This window comes from Erinaceus europaeus, chromosome 7 (assembly GCF_950295315.1).
Source record: "Erinaceus europaeus chromosome 7, mEriEur2.1, whole genome shotgun sequence".
In the NCBI taxonomy this organism is placed as follows: domain Eukaryota; kingdom Metazoa; phylum Chordata; class Mammalia; order Eulipotyphla; family Erinaceidae; genus Erinaceus; species Erinaceus europaeus.
Window position 1 is genome coordinate 5,315,478 of NC_080168.1, and position 17,054 is coordinate 5,332,531.

The 17,054-nt window shown below is 44.4% G+C and overlaps 1 protein-coding gene across 1 annotated transcript in view; it reads right to left on the bottom strand.

Moving 5' to 3' along the window:
• Nucleotides 1–17,054, bottom strand: part of FARSB (phenylalanyl-tRNA synthetase subunit beta) — a 63,428-nt gene that overhangs the window by 14,810 nt on the left and 31,564 nt on the right. Inside the window, exons 17-18 of the mRNA XM_060193666.1 lie at nucleotides 15,091–15,104; nucleotides 3,308–3,463 (exon numbers count right to left, since the gene is read on the bottom strand). Of these exons, the coding sequence (XP_060049649.1) occupies nucleotides 3,308–3,463; nucleotides 15,091–15,104 (170 nt within the window). The remainder of the gene's footprint in view (nucleotides 1–3,307; nucleotides 3,464–15,090; nucleotides 15,105–17,054) is intronic.

The window sequence follows — 17,054 nt, forward strand, 5'->3', positions numbered from 1 at the left end:
CGGTGCTGCTAAAATGTTCAAGATGCTTCTTCCTTTCTTTTCCCTCTCTACTCAGCAACCCACTTTATTCTATCATCAGCTCAACATTCTTTGCCGTCTTATGTCCTTAATTGCAAGGGGGATAAGCAAATAAAGACCATGCAAGGCTGAACGTGGCTTCTAGCTCCGGCTGCAGTCATAGGGCTTAACGGCATGTCTGCGGGGACCCTCTCTGTGCGGACGCCGGGTGCCGCCTGAGCAAGGCTGCCCTCCAGTGCCAACACAGCTCTTTGGGACGCCTGTGCTCACTGATCCAATGATCAAAGGGACAGAACCAGAGTTTCTCAAAGTGGAGCCGAGCTCTGCTCAAATGACACAGGGCACAAGGAAGTCAGCGGTGTCCATTAGAAAGGGCAGAAGAAGTGGGGGTAGATAGCACAATGGTTCTGTAAAGAGACTCTCATGCCTGAGGTTCCAAAGTCCTAGGTTCAATCCCTGCAACACCATAAGCCAGAGCTGAGCAGTGCTCTGCTGTTTAAAAAAAAAAAATCTGAAAATTTAGGGGGCGGGATTAGATAGCATAATGGTTATGCAAACGGACTCTCAAGCCTGAGGTTCTGTCAAGTCCTAGGTTCAGTCCCCCGTACCACCATAAGCAGTGCTCTGGTGAAAAAAAAAGGAAAAAAAAAGGGCAGGAGTAAGGTGCAACTGCTAGTGGAACTGAGGATAGCAGGAATCTGGGGGGATAGAGTGAGAGAGCACTTCTAACCACAAAGCCACCAGGGACTATTGAGTTATTAAAAAGAGAACCAAATGCCAGAGCACAAGAAGAGAGCATGACTGAGGACGGCAGCAAACAGTGGTCCCGAGTCCGCTTCTCCTGTATTTTTTTCCAGTGTTTTAAGATCTCTTCTTACCAGAAAAGGGTATATTCAGAGTAATGATAAATCTGAGAAAATGTAGCTAAGTCCCAAACCAGACAGAGTCTAACAACTTGGCATAAAAAAAAAAAAATTGTGTTTTTAAGGTTTACATAGTGATATTATCTATCTTGTATTTATAGCTACATATGAAAAATTTAGATGAAGAGCTAATAACAAGTGACATCATTAGATCTTGTTTGTTTTTTGTTTGTTTGTTTTTGTTTTTGCCTCCAGGGTTGTTGCTGGGGCTCTGTGCCTGCACTACGAATCCACCGCTCCTGGAGGCCATTTTCTCCCTTTTGTTGCCCTTGTTGTTTATCATTGTTGTTAATGTTGTTGCTGTTGCTGCTGGATAGGACCTTGAGAAATGGAGAGAGGAGAAAAGACAGAGAGGGGGAGAGAAAGACAGACACCTGCAGACCTGCTTCACCGCCTGTGAAGCGACCCCCCTGCAGGTGGGGAGCTGGGGGCTCGAACCGGGATCCTTACGCCGGTCCTTGCACATCACGCCACTTGTGCTTAACCTGCTGCGCTGCGGCCCAGCCCCCTAGATCTTGTTTTTTAACCACTTTAAAATAAAACAGGACACTGAGGGGCTGGGATACACCTCGCCTGAGAGTGGACACAGTACTGAGCACAGGGCCCAAGTCACCACACAGGAGAGCCACACACAGGGAGAACTTCACACGTGATGAGGGTGTGCTGGGCTATCTTTCTTCTCCTTGCCTTGCTCACTGTCTTCTTGGAGAGAGAGGCAGGAAGGAAGGAAGGATGGAAGGATGGAAGGGCAGGAAGGAAGGATGGAGGGAGGGAAGAGAGAACTGAGGGGGAGCCCGCCAGGACCACGCAATTGCACAGGGCAGGAGCCCCATTTGTAAGCAGATAATCAAGATATTTAGAAATTCTGGTATGAATAAAAGCCGGTTCATTCTCTGATTTGATGGGTCTCGCAGAAAGTATGTGTAGGGAAAAAGGTAGCGCCAGTGCCAGTGAGGGGCCGTGACAAGCAGCATGCTCTTCCCAATGGAAACCAGTTAGACGCGCTGAAATACGGACTGATCCAAGACACCCTATGTGCAAAGTAATATTTTCTTTAATTTTTTTTTTTTTTTTTGGGAGTCAGGCAGTGGCGCAGCGGGTTAAACACACGTGACGCAAAGCACAAGGACCAGTGTAAGGATCCTGGTTCGAGCCCCTGGCTCCCCACCTGCAGGGGGGTCGCTTCACAGGCGGTGAAGCAGGTCTGCAGGTGTCTGTCTTTCTCTCCCCCTCTGTCTTCCACATCTTTCTCCATTTCTCTGTCTTATCCAACAACGATGATATCATAGCAACAATAATAACTACAACAATAAAACAAGTGCAACAAAAAGGAATAAATAAATATATTAAAAAATAATTCTTTCTTAAAAAAAAAAAAAAGGTTCCAGGTGGCTTGCATCATAAAATCATCAACAGTCATTTATTCAACAACCTGCCCGCAGGGGCAGATAGCATCAAGGTTCTGCATAGAGACGCCCAGGCCTGAGGCTCCAAAAGTCAATCCCCCACACCACCATAAGCCAGAGGTGAGCAGTGCTCTGGTACAGAGAGAGAGAGAGAGAATTGGGGGTCAGGCGGTAGTGCAGCGGGTTAAGCATGCACGACAACAAAGCAAAAGGACCGGTTTAAGGATCCCGGTTCGATCCCCCAGCTCCCCACCTGCAGGGGGGGAGGTCGATTCACAGGTAGTGAAGCAGGTCTGCAGGTGTCTATCTTTCTCTCCCCCTCCTCTCTCCATTTATTTGTCCTATCCAACAATGACATCAATAACAACAGTAACCAAAACAGTGATAAAACAACAAGGGCGAGAAAAGGGAAATAAATAAAATGGAACTAGGGAGTCGGGGGGTAGCACAGCAGGTTAAGTGCAGGTGGCACAAAGCTCAAGGACCCGTGTAAGGATCCTGGTTCCGAGCCCCCAGCTCCCCACCTGTAGGGAGTCGCTTCACAGGCAGTGAAGCAGGTCTGCAAGTGTCTTTCTCTCCCCCTCTGTCTTCCCCTCCTCTCTCCATTTCTCTGTCCTATCCAACAATGGTGACATCAATAACAACAATAATAATAGCCAAAACAATGATAAAACAACATGAACGACAAAAGGGAAAAAAAAAAAAAAAGCTTCCAGGAGCAGTGAGTGGGTTCATGGTGCAGGCACTGAACCCCAGCAATAACCCTGGAGGCAAAAAAAAAAGAAAAAAAAGAGAGAGTGAATGAATGAATGAATGAATGAATGAATAACATAAAGAAAAAAGCAAATATCTGAAGTATAGTTCTCCCTCTCCCTGAAACAAAACCTAAACCTTTCAGAGACGGAGCCTGGCCACGTCCCTCTGCTGTCCCCAAGTCAGGATTCAGCTCATCTCACTCACCTTCTGAAGCTTTGATCACATATCCCCTCTTCTTCTCCCCAGTCGGCACGTCCAGCAGCTGCATAACTCTGTCCAGGAGGCCGTGGATGATCTCAAACCCGGGATTCTTGTTGTAATAGACAGCACAGAGATGCCTGTAGTTTCTCGCGCCTACGTCTGAGCAGAGAAAAGCAATCAGTACAAGCACGTGTTGACCATCACTTGCAACTGAGTGATTCACCGGGTGTGCCAACCAGGACGGCGGCTGGACAGCAGCCATGTGCTCCTGTGGCCAGCAACACAATCAGCATGGGGCGAAAAGCACCGCAGAAACGGGCTTTGAGCTCAGCAGAACTGACAAGAAGGAAACGCCCAGGATCCAGACTGTGCAACAGAGTCTCACGTGAGGACCCACAGTGATGCAGGTGCCTCCCCTCTCTGCCTCTCATCATCTTTCAAAGAAAGAAACAGATCAGGGCTGTGGCCCAGCGCACACATTTACTGTGGCTATCACATATCTGTCCAGGAATGGGGGGAAAATGTGTGTGTGTGTGTGTGTGTATTTATTTGTATCTCCTGACCATCAGAGGTTATTTTTTTGTTGTTTCAGTGATTACCTTTATAGAAGCCTCACTTCCATCTCTATATTTTCAGTGTCTATTACTCTATTCTTCAGCCTAATGTAATCTGTTTATAGTTTTTTTTTTAATATTTATTTATTCCCTTTTGTTGCCCTTGTTTTATTGTTGTAGTTACTGATGTTGTTGTGTTAGATAGGACAGAGAGAAATGGAGAGAGGAGGGGAAGACAGAGAGAGGGAGAGAAAGACAGACACCTGCAGACCTGCTTCACCACCTGTGAAGCGACTCACCTGCAGGTGGGGAGGAGCCGGGGGCTCGAACTAGGATCCTTACACTGGTCCTTGAGCTTTGTGCGACCTGCACTTAACCCGCTGTGCTACCCCCCAACTCCCTAGTTCCATTTTTTTAAGCAAATACTTAGAGGACACAGAATAGTGAAACCCCCCCCCCCAAAAAAATGGAGATTAGAAAGATCAAGAGAGTCAAAACTTGCTTCAAGGAGATTCATACATTGGGAACTAAAGAGCAAAGAAAGAAAGGAGTGTCACAAAAGGTAGGGGTGGTGACTTCACTAGGTAAACATGAAAGCTAGGACGGTAATTACACTGGATAAAGAAAGTGCTACATGACAGGGAAGGAGGTTACGTGTTTACAGGACTGGAAAAGCAGCTGATCTGGACAGAGCACCTGCTCTGCCAGGCGAGCTACTCAGATTCAAGCCTGGTCCCCACTGCACTGCACTGCACTGCACTGCACTGCACTATACTGGAGGGAATCTCAGGGCTGTGGTGTCTGGGTCTCTCTCTAAGACTTCTACTTAAACTTTACTTTGATAGGACAGAGAGAAATCGAGAAGAGAGGAAGGGAGGCTCGCAGCACTGCTTCACCACTTATGAAGTCCCACCCCCTGCAAACAGGGACCAGGGGCTTGAACCCCAGTCCTTGCACTCAACCAGACGCACCACCACTTGGTCTCTCTCCCTCCCTCTCTCTCTCTTTGGGCCCCCATCTGAAATAAAGTCAGACCAGAGCAGCAATGACAATAGAGTAAGTCAAAGTACCAGCAGCATTTCATTTCTCAATCTGGATGGCAACAACTGGTGTTTGTTTGTATAACATTTCAAAACTGTACACTTTTTAGTTGCATGTTGCAACTTCTTAGCAATTAAGCCATGAATAAAAGTAATATGAGATGATCATAACTATGTCAACACAAGAAGCCAAAGAATTCCAGGCACAGGGAAAAGCCTGAAAAGAAACACACCTAAAGTGTTTACAGGTCACATCAGAAAGGCGATCCCACTCCCCCGCCCCACATTTCTGCTGTGTCCCTTGAGTAATAGACACTGTTCTAGCTTAAAAACCAGAACAAATGTAAATGCACAGCCTACTTCATGTTCAGTATCAACTGTTACCACTTAAAGGTTGCAATGTCCAGGAATCTATCAATGGAAGGTTTTACTGTACTCTACTACTGAGATAATGTTAAAATGAGCACATGCATGAGGTGTGAGGACAAGAAAAATGACCAGAGGGAGTCGGGCATTAGCACAGTGGGTTAAGTGCAAGTGACGCAAAGAGCAAGGACCGGCAGAAGGATCTGGGTTCAAGGCCCCGGCTCCCCACCTGCAGGGGAGTCGCTTCACAGGCGGTGAAGCAGGTCTGCAGGTGTCTATCTTGCTCTCCCCCTCTGTCTTCCCCTCCTCTCTCCATTTCTGTCTGTCCTATCCAACGACGACGACATCAATAACAACAATAACTACAACAATAAAAAACAAGGGCAACAAAAAGGGAAAATAAATAAATTAATAAATATTTAAAAATTTGAAAGAAAAAGAAAAATGACCATCTACAGGGAATAGAATCCACTGTTATGTTGGTCACTTAGCACCTGATCTCCCAAGTCACGTCTGGTGGCGTTTAATCCTCAAGACTCAAATATAAAGCAGTTTGCCGACTCTGTAAATAGGATATGGAAAGTAAGATGAAGAAACAGAAGCTCGTGGTCTGGGAGGTAGCACAGTGACTAAGGAACTGGACTCTCAGGCACGAGGTCCTGAGTTCGGTGCCTGGCAGCACATGTACCAGAGTGGCGGCTCTTTCCCTCTCTCCTATCTTTCTAATAAACAAATAAAATCTTAAAAAGAAAGAAAGGAAGGAAGGAAGGAAGGAAGGAAGGAAGGAAGAAAGAAAGAAAGAAAGAAAGAAAGAAAGAAAGAAAGAAAGGAGAGAAATAGAATCTCAGATTTCATGCAAAGCTAAGCTACCTGGCCGGAGTCAGTTGTAATGAATTATATAGTTAACAAATTACAAAACCAAGATTTGAACGGTATTGTCTGACATAAAAACCTACGATCTTCCCACTATGTGGAAAATGCTAAAAGGACTGAGATGAAATCTCTAAACCTTGAAAGGATTTACAAAACTGAAAACAAAGTATTTGGGCAAACTTATGTAGGAATTCATACCTAGCTTAATAGTTAAATATGTACGTTGGAATATTTTGACGTTAAACAGATGCTGTTGTTTTCCAGATATTTAAGGCGTACGTACTTAGGCAGTTGGAATGGATTCATTTGGGAAATCAATTAACTAAAATTTCTGACCAGTACTGTGTCTCATCTCTGCACACACGCAGAAATGGCAATCTTGCCGTGTGATGTTTTTCAGCACCTACGACATCCAAGCACTGGTGCAGCTGCTCAAGGTCATCACAGGCAGCTGATTCAACCCAGGCAGGACTTTCTGACCTAGTGATCAAGGTAGGTGAGCAGCTAACAGAACCAGGGTCATACTGACTCGGTCAAAATGTAAATCTCTCTGTGCCTCAGTCCTGACCATCCCTGATCATCAGCAAGGACAGAGAGACTGGGGATCTAACAGCAATCATCTAGAACATTAAGAATAAAAGTTGGGAGTCGGGCGGTTTCGCAGAGGTTAAGTGCAGTTGGCACAAAGTGCAAGGACTGGCTCAAGGATCCCAGTTCAAGCCCTGGGCTCCCCATCTGCAGGGGAGTCGATTCACAGGCGGTGGAAGCAGGTCTGCAGGTGTCTGTCTTTCTCTCCCCCTCTCTGTCTTCCCCTCCTCTCTCCATTTCTCTCTGTCCTATCCAACAATGATGACATCAAAAACAACAACAGTAATAACTACAACAATAAAAAAGGGCAAAAAAAGGGCAAATAAATAGATTAATTAAAAACTATGTTTGAAAAAAAAGAATAAAAGTCGGGAGTTGGGTGGTAAAGCAATGAGTTAAGCGGCTCAAGGATGCCAGTTTGAGGCCCCAGCTCCCCACCTGCAGGGGAGTCACTTCACAGGCATAAATTCTCTTTTTCCCTTTCCCTTTGCTACTGATGTAATGAACAGAAATGAACAGAACAAAACCGCCCCTTTCATATTGTTGACTTGCTCCTGGGTATCTTGGCCATGTGGTCCCCATTTGTCGGTGTCACATGTTTCCACACACCGGCATAAACTCAAAACTGTTTGCATCCACTTTTGCTGTGAGAGGGAAGCCCGCCAGTCCAGCCACATTCAGAGAGCTGGGTAACATAAACTGGAAGCTTTATTTTCATGACCTTTGCCTTGGAATCCTTCTTTCCTGATCTCCAAATTATGTAAAACTTTTTTATTTTTTTTTTCTGATAAGACCCAGTGACATCTGGTATAAAGTCCTGGAACTTCAAAAAATTAAGTGATTTTAGGGAGTCAGGCGGTAGCGCAGCGGGTTAAGCGCACATGGCGCAAAGTGCAAGGACCGGCATAAGGATCCCGGTTCAAGCCCCCGGCTCCCCACCTGCAGGGGAGTCACTTCACAAGGGGTGAAGCAGGTCTGCAGGTGTCTGTCTTTCTCTCCCCTCTGTCTTCCCCTCCTCTCTTCATTTCTTTCTGTCCTATTCAACAACAACGACATCAAGAACTACAACAATAAAACAACAAGGGCAACAAAAGGGAATAAATAAATAAATAAATAAAATAGATACATTTAAAAAAAAATTAAGTGATTTTGATATAGAGAAGAATGAAATTAGAACACCCAGGAAAGACTCTGGAAATTTGCAACACACGCACACACACATTACAACAATAAGCTCTATGGTTTTAGATTCAATTTGGCAATATTTTTTTAGGTACAGCTACTGACTTCTAGAGCTTCGTATTAAAACCACAAGAAGTGGTCCGGGAGGTGGTGCAGTGGATAAAGCATTGGACTCTCAAGTCTGAGGTCCTGAGTTCGGTACCAGAGTGATGCCTGGTTCTCTTTCTCTCCTCCTATCTTTCTCGTAAATAAATAAAATCTTAAAAAAACAAAAAATTAAAAAAAAAAAAAAAAAAAGAAAAAAAGAAAAAAAAACCACAAGAAGAATCAGATTAAACTCCTTCTTGAGACACCCACTTCCAACACTGGCTAGTTTTTTTGTTTTGTTTTGTTTTTTTCCCCCTCTCTCTCCCCCCCCCCCCTCTCTCTCTTTCCACATTTCCCAAGTGTTTACATTTCCTCTCGAATTGTTTCCTCACGTCTTGCTAAGATATCCACTCTACCGTAACTGAAAGAAATTAGAAGATGGCCACATTTTCAGTTCCACCCATTCCTCCTCAGAGAAACCATGAGGCACAATAAAGCCCCCGTTTCCTTACATTTCGCACTGAGGGTCCCTATTACATCACAGGAAGTTCACTGACTGCAAGCCACAAAATGAGAACTATTTAAATTTCAGGCCAAAAACTAGGGTTTGTTGGAAATGCCTCCGTTCTTTATAACTCAGTTAGCAGACCGCTTGTGTCATGCCATCAAACAATTCTGCTTTTTAAATGGGCCTGCCAAGTCTGTCAGCCTAAATTACCATGGATTTCACAGACTTCAAAGTACTGCCTGGAGAGGCTGATCTAAGCCACCCAAAGGAAGGGCGGCTGGCGGTGATTCTGTGAACTGAAAGAACATGCCAAGTGACTCTGAAGAGGGGATGAGGAAAGAGGAACAGAGCGCCGAGTCCCTGAGTAGAGTCCCTGAGTAGATAGATGACTACTGCATACAACTCCCATTTTTTAAACAGGCTTCTGCTTGGTAGACAGACACGTTGACCAAAGCAGCAATGATGAAAACAATTAAGTTAGGAGTATTAGGTTATGTCACCATACAGGGTGCCAAGATAGCCTTTTCATCTGCGTTTGCATATTCACCTGAAAACTCAGAAATGCAGAGAGAGAGCTTCTACTGTAAAACCAGAAAGGCTTCCAGAGTAATTAGTAGCTGGTCAAGTCACAGAGGGAGAGTCTGGGCAAACTCTGCATATAAAGGACCTTGATTTTGTTTGTTTGTTTGTTTTTAATGTATTTTATTGATTTATTATTGGATAGAGACTGGCAGAAATTGAGAGGGGAAGAGGAGATAGAGAGGGAGAGAGACGGAGAGACACCCGCAGCCTTGCTTCACCACTTGTGAAGCCTCCCCACCTGCAGGTGGGGACCAGGGGCTTGAACCCGGGTCCTTGCACACTGTAATGTGCACACTTATTGGTTAATGTGTGCTTAACCAGGTGTGCCACTGCAAGAGACGTTTACAAGATAAACATTTAATAGGAATATCCACTCTACTGCGAAAAATGCCAATCTGTATTAGTCCACAAGGATTTTCAATACAACAGTCACATTTTGACAAGAACCTAGTAATGATCTAAATATTTACAGTATCAGTTCAATTGAAGCCACTTCACACAATAGAACAGTCAGTAAAAGAACATGAGGAACAGAATATGTTCATAGGAAAACAGGGACAGGACGGGTAGAGCATTATCCTGCTTCTACAAATACTAAGAACGTTGTCTTCACTTATGGCTATGCACAGATGGATATGTCCAAACAGTTGTGCATGCCTTAAAACTCCTGGGAGCTGGTTAAGGAGAAGCTGGAAGTGTACGTTTTTTTAAAATATTTATTTATTTTCCCTTTGTTGCCCTAGTTTTTTTTATTGTTGTTGTAGTTATTGTTGTTATTGATGTCATCGTTGTTGGATAGGACAGAGAGAAATGGAGAGAGGAGGGGAAGACAGGGAGGGGGAGAGAAAGATAAACACCTGCAGACCTGCTTCACCGCCTGTGAAGCGACGCCCCTGCCAAGTGGGGAGCCGGGGGCTCGAACCAGGGGGCTCGAACCAGGATCTTTACGCTAGTCCTTACGCTCTGCGCCACGTGCGCTTAACCTGCTGCGCTACCACCTGACTCCCTGTATACATGTTTTATTAGAGGAGGGAGAGAATTATTCTCTGTCTTTTAAATATTGAATCATGTATTGATTATGAAAGAAGAGAAGAGAAGGAAGGAGAAGGAAAAGAGAGGGAGGGTAAGATAGCATGACACTTATGCAAAGAGACCCTCATGTCTGAGGTATGAGAAAAATCCCAGGTTGTCCCCTACACCACCATAAGCCAGGGCTGAGCAGCGCTCGGATAAAATATAAAATATAAAGAATAAAAAGTTTAAAACAGAGAACAAGAGAGGGCTAGAGCATCTCCTCAGCCCTGACATGACGGGACCAGAGACTGATCCTGAGACCTCTCCTCTGGGGCCACAGGCAAGCAAGCCGGTGCTCTCGAGCACGATGAGCTAGCTCCCTGACTCCAGGATTATTCTTCACTTAAAAATACATGCTCGTGAAAGTACCTTTTAATTTAAATTAAAGTACCTTTTAATTTAAAAAATAAGCAGTCAAACAAGAACAATCTTCTTCAAAACATTTCAATGTTGTACTGTCAGCGTAGATTTCTCTTTTTTTTAATTTATTTCTTTATTGGAGAATTAATGTTTTACATTCAACAGTAAATACAATAGTTTGTACATGCATAACATTTCTCTTTTTTAACACAATTCCCCAAACCAAGAAGCAAATGCGAGAAGAAAAAAAATCTATGACCTTCTCAGTGCATGAAGTCAAAAACATCACATCCTTCTGGGCTGACTTCTATTTAGTTACCATAAACCTGGAATGGATTTTATCTATTGAAAAAAAATAAATACAATGTGCAATGCATGACAGAGCACATTAAACTCATGTTAGCAGATCTTAACTATGTGAAACCAAATGGACCAAAATAACTTTCTATATTAAAAATGATGCTATTTACACGGTCAAGAGGCCATCACATACATAAATGATGCCACTTCAAAAATTGTTAATGTCAATATTCCTTGCACCCATATTTTTTGAATTATTAATCTGAAAATTCTACATGCCAAAAATACGAAGTGGTAAAATTAAATTAATCCAGACTGACGACATAAAGTCCTCTACAGAAAACCACATTCCACATGTGAATGCTAGATAATCCTCCATTGTTTGATAGCCATGGAATTAAAGGACAATTTCTCAAAACTCACAAACACAGAATATAAACACCTTTCTTTTTTAATTTATTTATTTATTCATGAAAATAGAAGGAGAGGGAGAGAGAGAGAGAAAGAACCAGACATCACTCTAGTATATATGCTGGCAGGGACTGAACTCAGGACCTCATACTTGAGAATCCAATGCTTTATCCACCTCGCCACCTCCCAGACCACATAAACAAACACCTTTCTTAAAAGTTTTATCTAGCAAATAGTTGTGAAAAACTAAAGCATGCCACTACTTTTTAGCTGACTACAACACTGGGAAAATACAGAAATGATACAAACCAAAAGCAAATTGAAAGAACAAACCAAATCATAGAAGACCAGAGGATCAATTAAGTGGCCACACAGTCCAGAGGAGAGGGGGAAAAGAGCTTCATATGTTTGCTGTGACCCAACCTTAAAAACAAACAAACAAACAAACAAACAAACTGAATTCCCACATCCAAACTAGACAGGATGTGAAACAGATCACTCTCTGATTCAGAAAAGCTGCAGGGAGAATATGGAAGTCTGGGAAGTAAACAACAGTTGGAAGCAGAGAAAAAGCAGTTTGTCCGAGGACTGCAGCAATGCTTTGAAGAAAGCAGAAACGGTGCTTGGAGTAAGTGGACTTGCTAAGCAAACAAGGGCAGTACCTAGAACCCTGCGCGTGGTCGAGGGCCTTTAAGCTATTCCGTTGACTCAAAAGTCCTGCATGCGGCTGTTGAATCTAAAGCGCCCGGTGATTTGACAATCAAGGCTCCCCACTGATCTCAGTCACTGGGTGACTGCATCCTACTGGTATATCTAAGTCACCCTCTGGGCCCTGGCAAAGCCAGACTGTCTTCTTTCTTAGGCTATTGTTCCTACTCAACTTAAGCTGGGCCTGCTGGTGTGTTTTCTCTTGCAAGTCCTTTCTGTGTGCCTTGATTCTTCCTAGTTTTCAGTCACCACAGTGGAATGAACAGAGACAGCAGAATTCAGTCTGCCTTCCATAAAAAGCCAGGATGTTGGACTTTGCAAACTGCACTTGCTTTCCTGGCCATGGAGATTAGCATTTCACAGCTGGGTCTCTGAAGGAAATGTTTGACTATTTTGTTTACAGTTAAGTTACTCTCGACATCAAACAGGAATACAGGAAAGTACTAACAAGTGAGACCAGTTAATAGCTGGCACAACAGCCCATCTTGACAGCTGCGATACTGCCTCCATTATATAAACCATTATGCACCTGAAATGGAGCCCTGTGGAAAAGTCCACTTACTTCCTCCTCATAAAGGTACATGCCCTCCCCGTCCAAAAAAGGACACAAGCCAGCTAAGTCCCTGGAGTCAAAACCAATTTTTTAAACTGTTTTAATCTTCAGGTCTTACAAAGGTCAGAGAACCAGATAGCTTGCCAGGGAGAGCAAGCATCTCACCATGCTTGAGAACCCACATTCGAGTCCTTGGCAGCATAGGGGCACCTCTCACACAGAACCAAGGTGAACTTTACAGAGGTGTAGAAAGGTGCCTCTCTCTTCTCTGTCTCTGACATTAGAAGAAAAAAAAAAAGATGAAGAAAAAGAAAAACAAAGAAAGAAAAGAAAAATCCCAATGTCTCAGCATCAAAAATAAGTCAATAAAGGAGTCGGGCAGTGGCGCAGCGGGTTAAGCGCATGTGGCGCAAAGCGCAAGGACCGGCGTAAGAATCCCGGTTCGAGCCCCCGGCTCCCCACCTGCAGGGGAGTCGCTTCACAGGCAGTGAAGCAGATCTGCAGATGTCTGTCTTTCTTTCCCCTTCTCTCTCTGTCCTATCCAACAACGATGGCACCAAGAACAACAAAAATAACTACAACAATAAAACATCAAGGGCAACAAAAAGGAAAATAAATATTAAAAAGAATTTTTTAAAAAAATAAGTCAATAAAAACTAAATTAGGGCACACGTGGTTCAAAGCACAAGGACCGGTATAAGGATCTGGGTTGGAGCCCCCAGCTTCCCACCTGCAGGGGAGTTGCTTCACAGGCAGTGAAGCAGGTCTGCAGGTGTCTGTCTTTCTCTCCCCCTCTCTGTCTTCCCCTCCTCTCTCCATTTCTTTCTGTCCTAACGACGACGATGACATCAGTGACAACAATAATAACTACAACAACAATAAAAAACAAGGCAACAAAAGGGAAAAATAAATATACATATTAAAAAATTATGGAGAACTGAGCAGTAGCACAGCCGGTTAAGAGGATGTGACGCAAAGCACAAGGACCGGTGTAAGGATCCCGATTCGAGCCTCCGGCTCCCCACCTGCAGGAGAGCTGCTTCACAAGTGGTGAAGCAGGTCTGGAGGTGTCTGTCTTTCTCTCCCCCTCTCCATTTCTCTCTGGCCTATCCAACAACGACGACAACAATAATAACTACAACAGTATAATTAGGGCAACAAAAGGGAATAAATATTTAAAAAAACTATTAATTCCCTAATAAAATGATAAAAACTAATTTAAAAAGAAAACAAACAAATTAGTTAAAAAAAAATTATGGTGGTCTGGGAGGTGACCCAACGGACAAAGCACTGGACTCTCAAGCATGAGGTCCTGAGTTCAAACACCGGCAGCACATGTACCAGAGTGATGTCTGGTTCATCATTCCTTTCCTCCTATCTTTCTCATTAATAGATAAAAGGGGGAAAAAAGAATCGACAAAAAAAAAAAAAAAAAACACCCTGGGCGGGGGTAGATAGCATAATGGTTATGCAAAGAGACTCTCATGCCTGAGGCTCCAAGGTCCCAGGTTCAATCCCCCGCACCACCATAAGCCAGAGCCGAGCAGTGCTCTGGTGAAAAAAAACAACAACCCTAAGTTAGGGATGGGGAGACAGCATATGGTTATGCAAAGACCTCCATGCTGAGGCTCTGAGGTTCCAGATTCGACCCCCAGTCCCACCATAAGCCAGAGCTGGGCAGTGCTCTGGTAATAAATAAATAAATAAATAAATAAATAAATAAATAAATAAATAAATAAATAAATAAATAAATAGGAACCAGACGTTGTCTGAACTGGAGTGGGAAGCATTCTTAATTCTTGACAAGTAAGTGGACCTTAGTCATTAGCCGGCAACCTCAGAGCCTCAAACAAGGTTTGAAAGAAACTGTCAGCTCAAGACAAGCATGAGAATGAGGGCAGTCTCTCGTCCAGTCTAGAAGACTGTACTGAAGCTTGCAGGAGGCACTGGGAGAGCCAGTGTAAAGCCCTCTCCTTTTCCATTTTGCAACACTGTGATGACTTCCTTGTTGCTACAACACAAGCCGGAAACAACCATCTCTCTCTGTGCTGTCGTGGCACCTTGCTTGCTGTTCATTTCCTCAGGGCACTGTCTGCAAAATCTGCTCACTTGCATGTCTCTGGTGGTTTCTGTTTGCTTGTTTGTTTGGTGTTTTTTTGCCACCAGGATTATCACTGCGGCTCAGTGCCAGCACCCATCATCACGGCAGCCACTGTCCCCCTTTTTCTTCTCTTTCCTTTCTATTTTTTTATTGGGTAGGACAGAAATTGAGAGGGAAAGGGGTAATGAAGAGGGAGGGAGAGAGATACACACCTGCAGACCTGCTTCACCGCTCATGACGCTTCCCTCCTGCAGGTGGGGAGCATGAACCTTGCACATGGCAGTTTGTGCTCTCAACCATGTGTGCCACCGCCTGGCCCCCTAATGTGTCTCTTTCAAGGCAGGCAACTTTTCATCCTGCGTGTGGAGTAGTGCCTAGCAAATCAAAGGGCCCTGGCCACGAAGTGAGGCTGTCCTGCCCACTCTTACCGCAGGTCTCCACCCTCCTTCAACCAGCTGCGTGGTGCCGCCTTCACAAAGAGAATGTGAGGTGTCTCCACAGTAGCTGGGGTCTCTTCCATCTGATTCCACACCTGATGATCTAGACGCGCTCCAAAAGACCTTTTTTTATTTAGGAGGAAAGAACTGGCATACACCCAACAGAGCAGTGGCTACCAGTTTGAGAGATAGTGAAAACACATGTGCTCAATTCACTGAAAAGATGCGGGTAATGAATTACTATAAAAAAAAAATCAGGGGAGTCAGGCAGTAGCGCAGCAGGTTAAGCATACATGGTGCGAAGTGCAAGGACCGGCATAAGGATCCCAGTTCGAGCCCCCCGGCTCCTCATCTGCAGGAGGGTCACTTCACTAGCAGTGAAGCAGGTCTGCAGGTGTCTTATCTTTCTCTCCCCCTCTCTCCATTTCTCTCTGTCCTATCCAACAGCAATGATAAAACAAGGGCAACAAAAGGGGGAAAAAATAGCCTCCAGGAGCAGTGGATTGAGTGCCAGTAATAACCCTGGAGGCAAAACAAACAAATAAATAAATAAATCCTGTTGTCTATATGTTTTGGTTTTCTCATCCTTAAGAAAAAAAAATCACGGGAGTTGAGCGGTAGTGCAGTGGGTTAAGCGCACATGGCACAAAGCGCAAGGACTGGTGTAAGGATCCCGGTTCGAGCCCCCGGCTCCCCACCTGCAGGGGAGTCGCTTCACAGGCAGGTCTGCAGGTGTCTGTCTTTCTCTCGCCCTCTCTGTCTTCCCCTCCTCTCTCCATTTCTCTCTGACCTATCCAACAACGACAGCATCAATAACAACAATAATAACTACAACAACGATAAAAACGATAACAAGGGCAACAAAAGGGGAAAAGAAAGAAAGAAAGAAAGAAAGAAAGAAAGAAAGAAAGAAAGAAAGAAAAGAAAAAAATCACATTAGAAGAAAAACCAACTAAGTCAATCATTAGGATGAAAATGAGCCTGAGTGCTGCCTCACAAATGCAGCCTCAAGCCTGCAAGGGCCAGCCAAGTCCCCTCCCACTAGGCTCACAGGAAGTGCTCACCATCTCATATGGCCTTCGGGAGTACTGACACACCAACGGAGCAGACACTAAACAGTGTTCACAAGCTGACCAGGGCTTTTCTCAGACTCTAAGTTCACTTATTCTGTCTGGCAAATCTAAGGAAGTAAGTGTAGTCGTTAACCCCACTGCAAAGAAAAAGGAAACTGAGGTGACTGAATAAGCGAGAGTGTCTGAAGCTGAGCAGCTGCGCCCAGGACTGTTAGCAGTCTCTCTGCAGAAGCGGGCACTGTGCTGTCTCTGGCTCTCTGGTTTTAGAGCCCTCTGCATGTCTGTGCGCACATGCACCAGAAAAGCTTCTTTTGTCCTGAAATAATTCATACCCAGGTCTGTATTAAATGGGGGTGGCATTTTCCCCACCTGTCTCAAACACATGAGTTAGCATTCAAATGGGAAAGGAGCATGTTTTAAATTTTTGAAGAGAAAAAAAAAAAAAAGCACCACACTAATTCCAGGTGATGCTAGTCACTGAAGACAGGCTGCCTGGGGCCAAATCCAGGCTGGGCTGGGAAGTGTGCTGTGTGGCGAGTCAAGGTGACTGCACCACTGTGACAGCTGCTTGCAAAGATGGCGTGACTGAGTCAGCACACTGCTTTGGTAATCAGAGTAATGCCTGGGTATCCTCTTCAGGAGAAGCTAAGGACAGAGCCTCTGCTTTTGTTAATGGATCCCAGAGAACACGGTCTGATTTCTGGAGAATCTGGAGGAAGACTCGCTAAATCAACACCACCAGAACTTCAATTGTCAAATTCAGGGAACCGAAGATACACTATCAGTCCTGCAGTCCCCAGGGGCACTGCTCATCGTGAGGTGACCACAGGTCCAGCTTGGAACAAACAAACACCTGGACTTGTGTGAGTCTAGAGACTTAGAATCTGGATGAGACACGATGGTACAGACTGTCTGGGAAAATGTGGGATGTTTCAATGAACTAACGTCCTTTA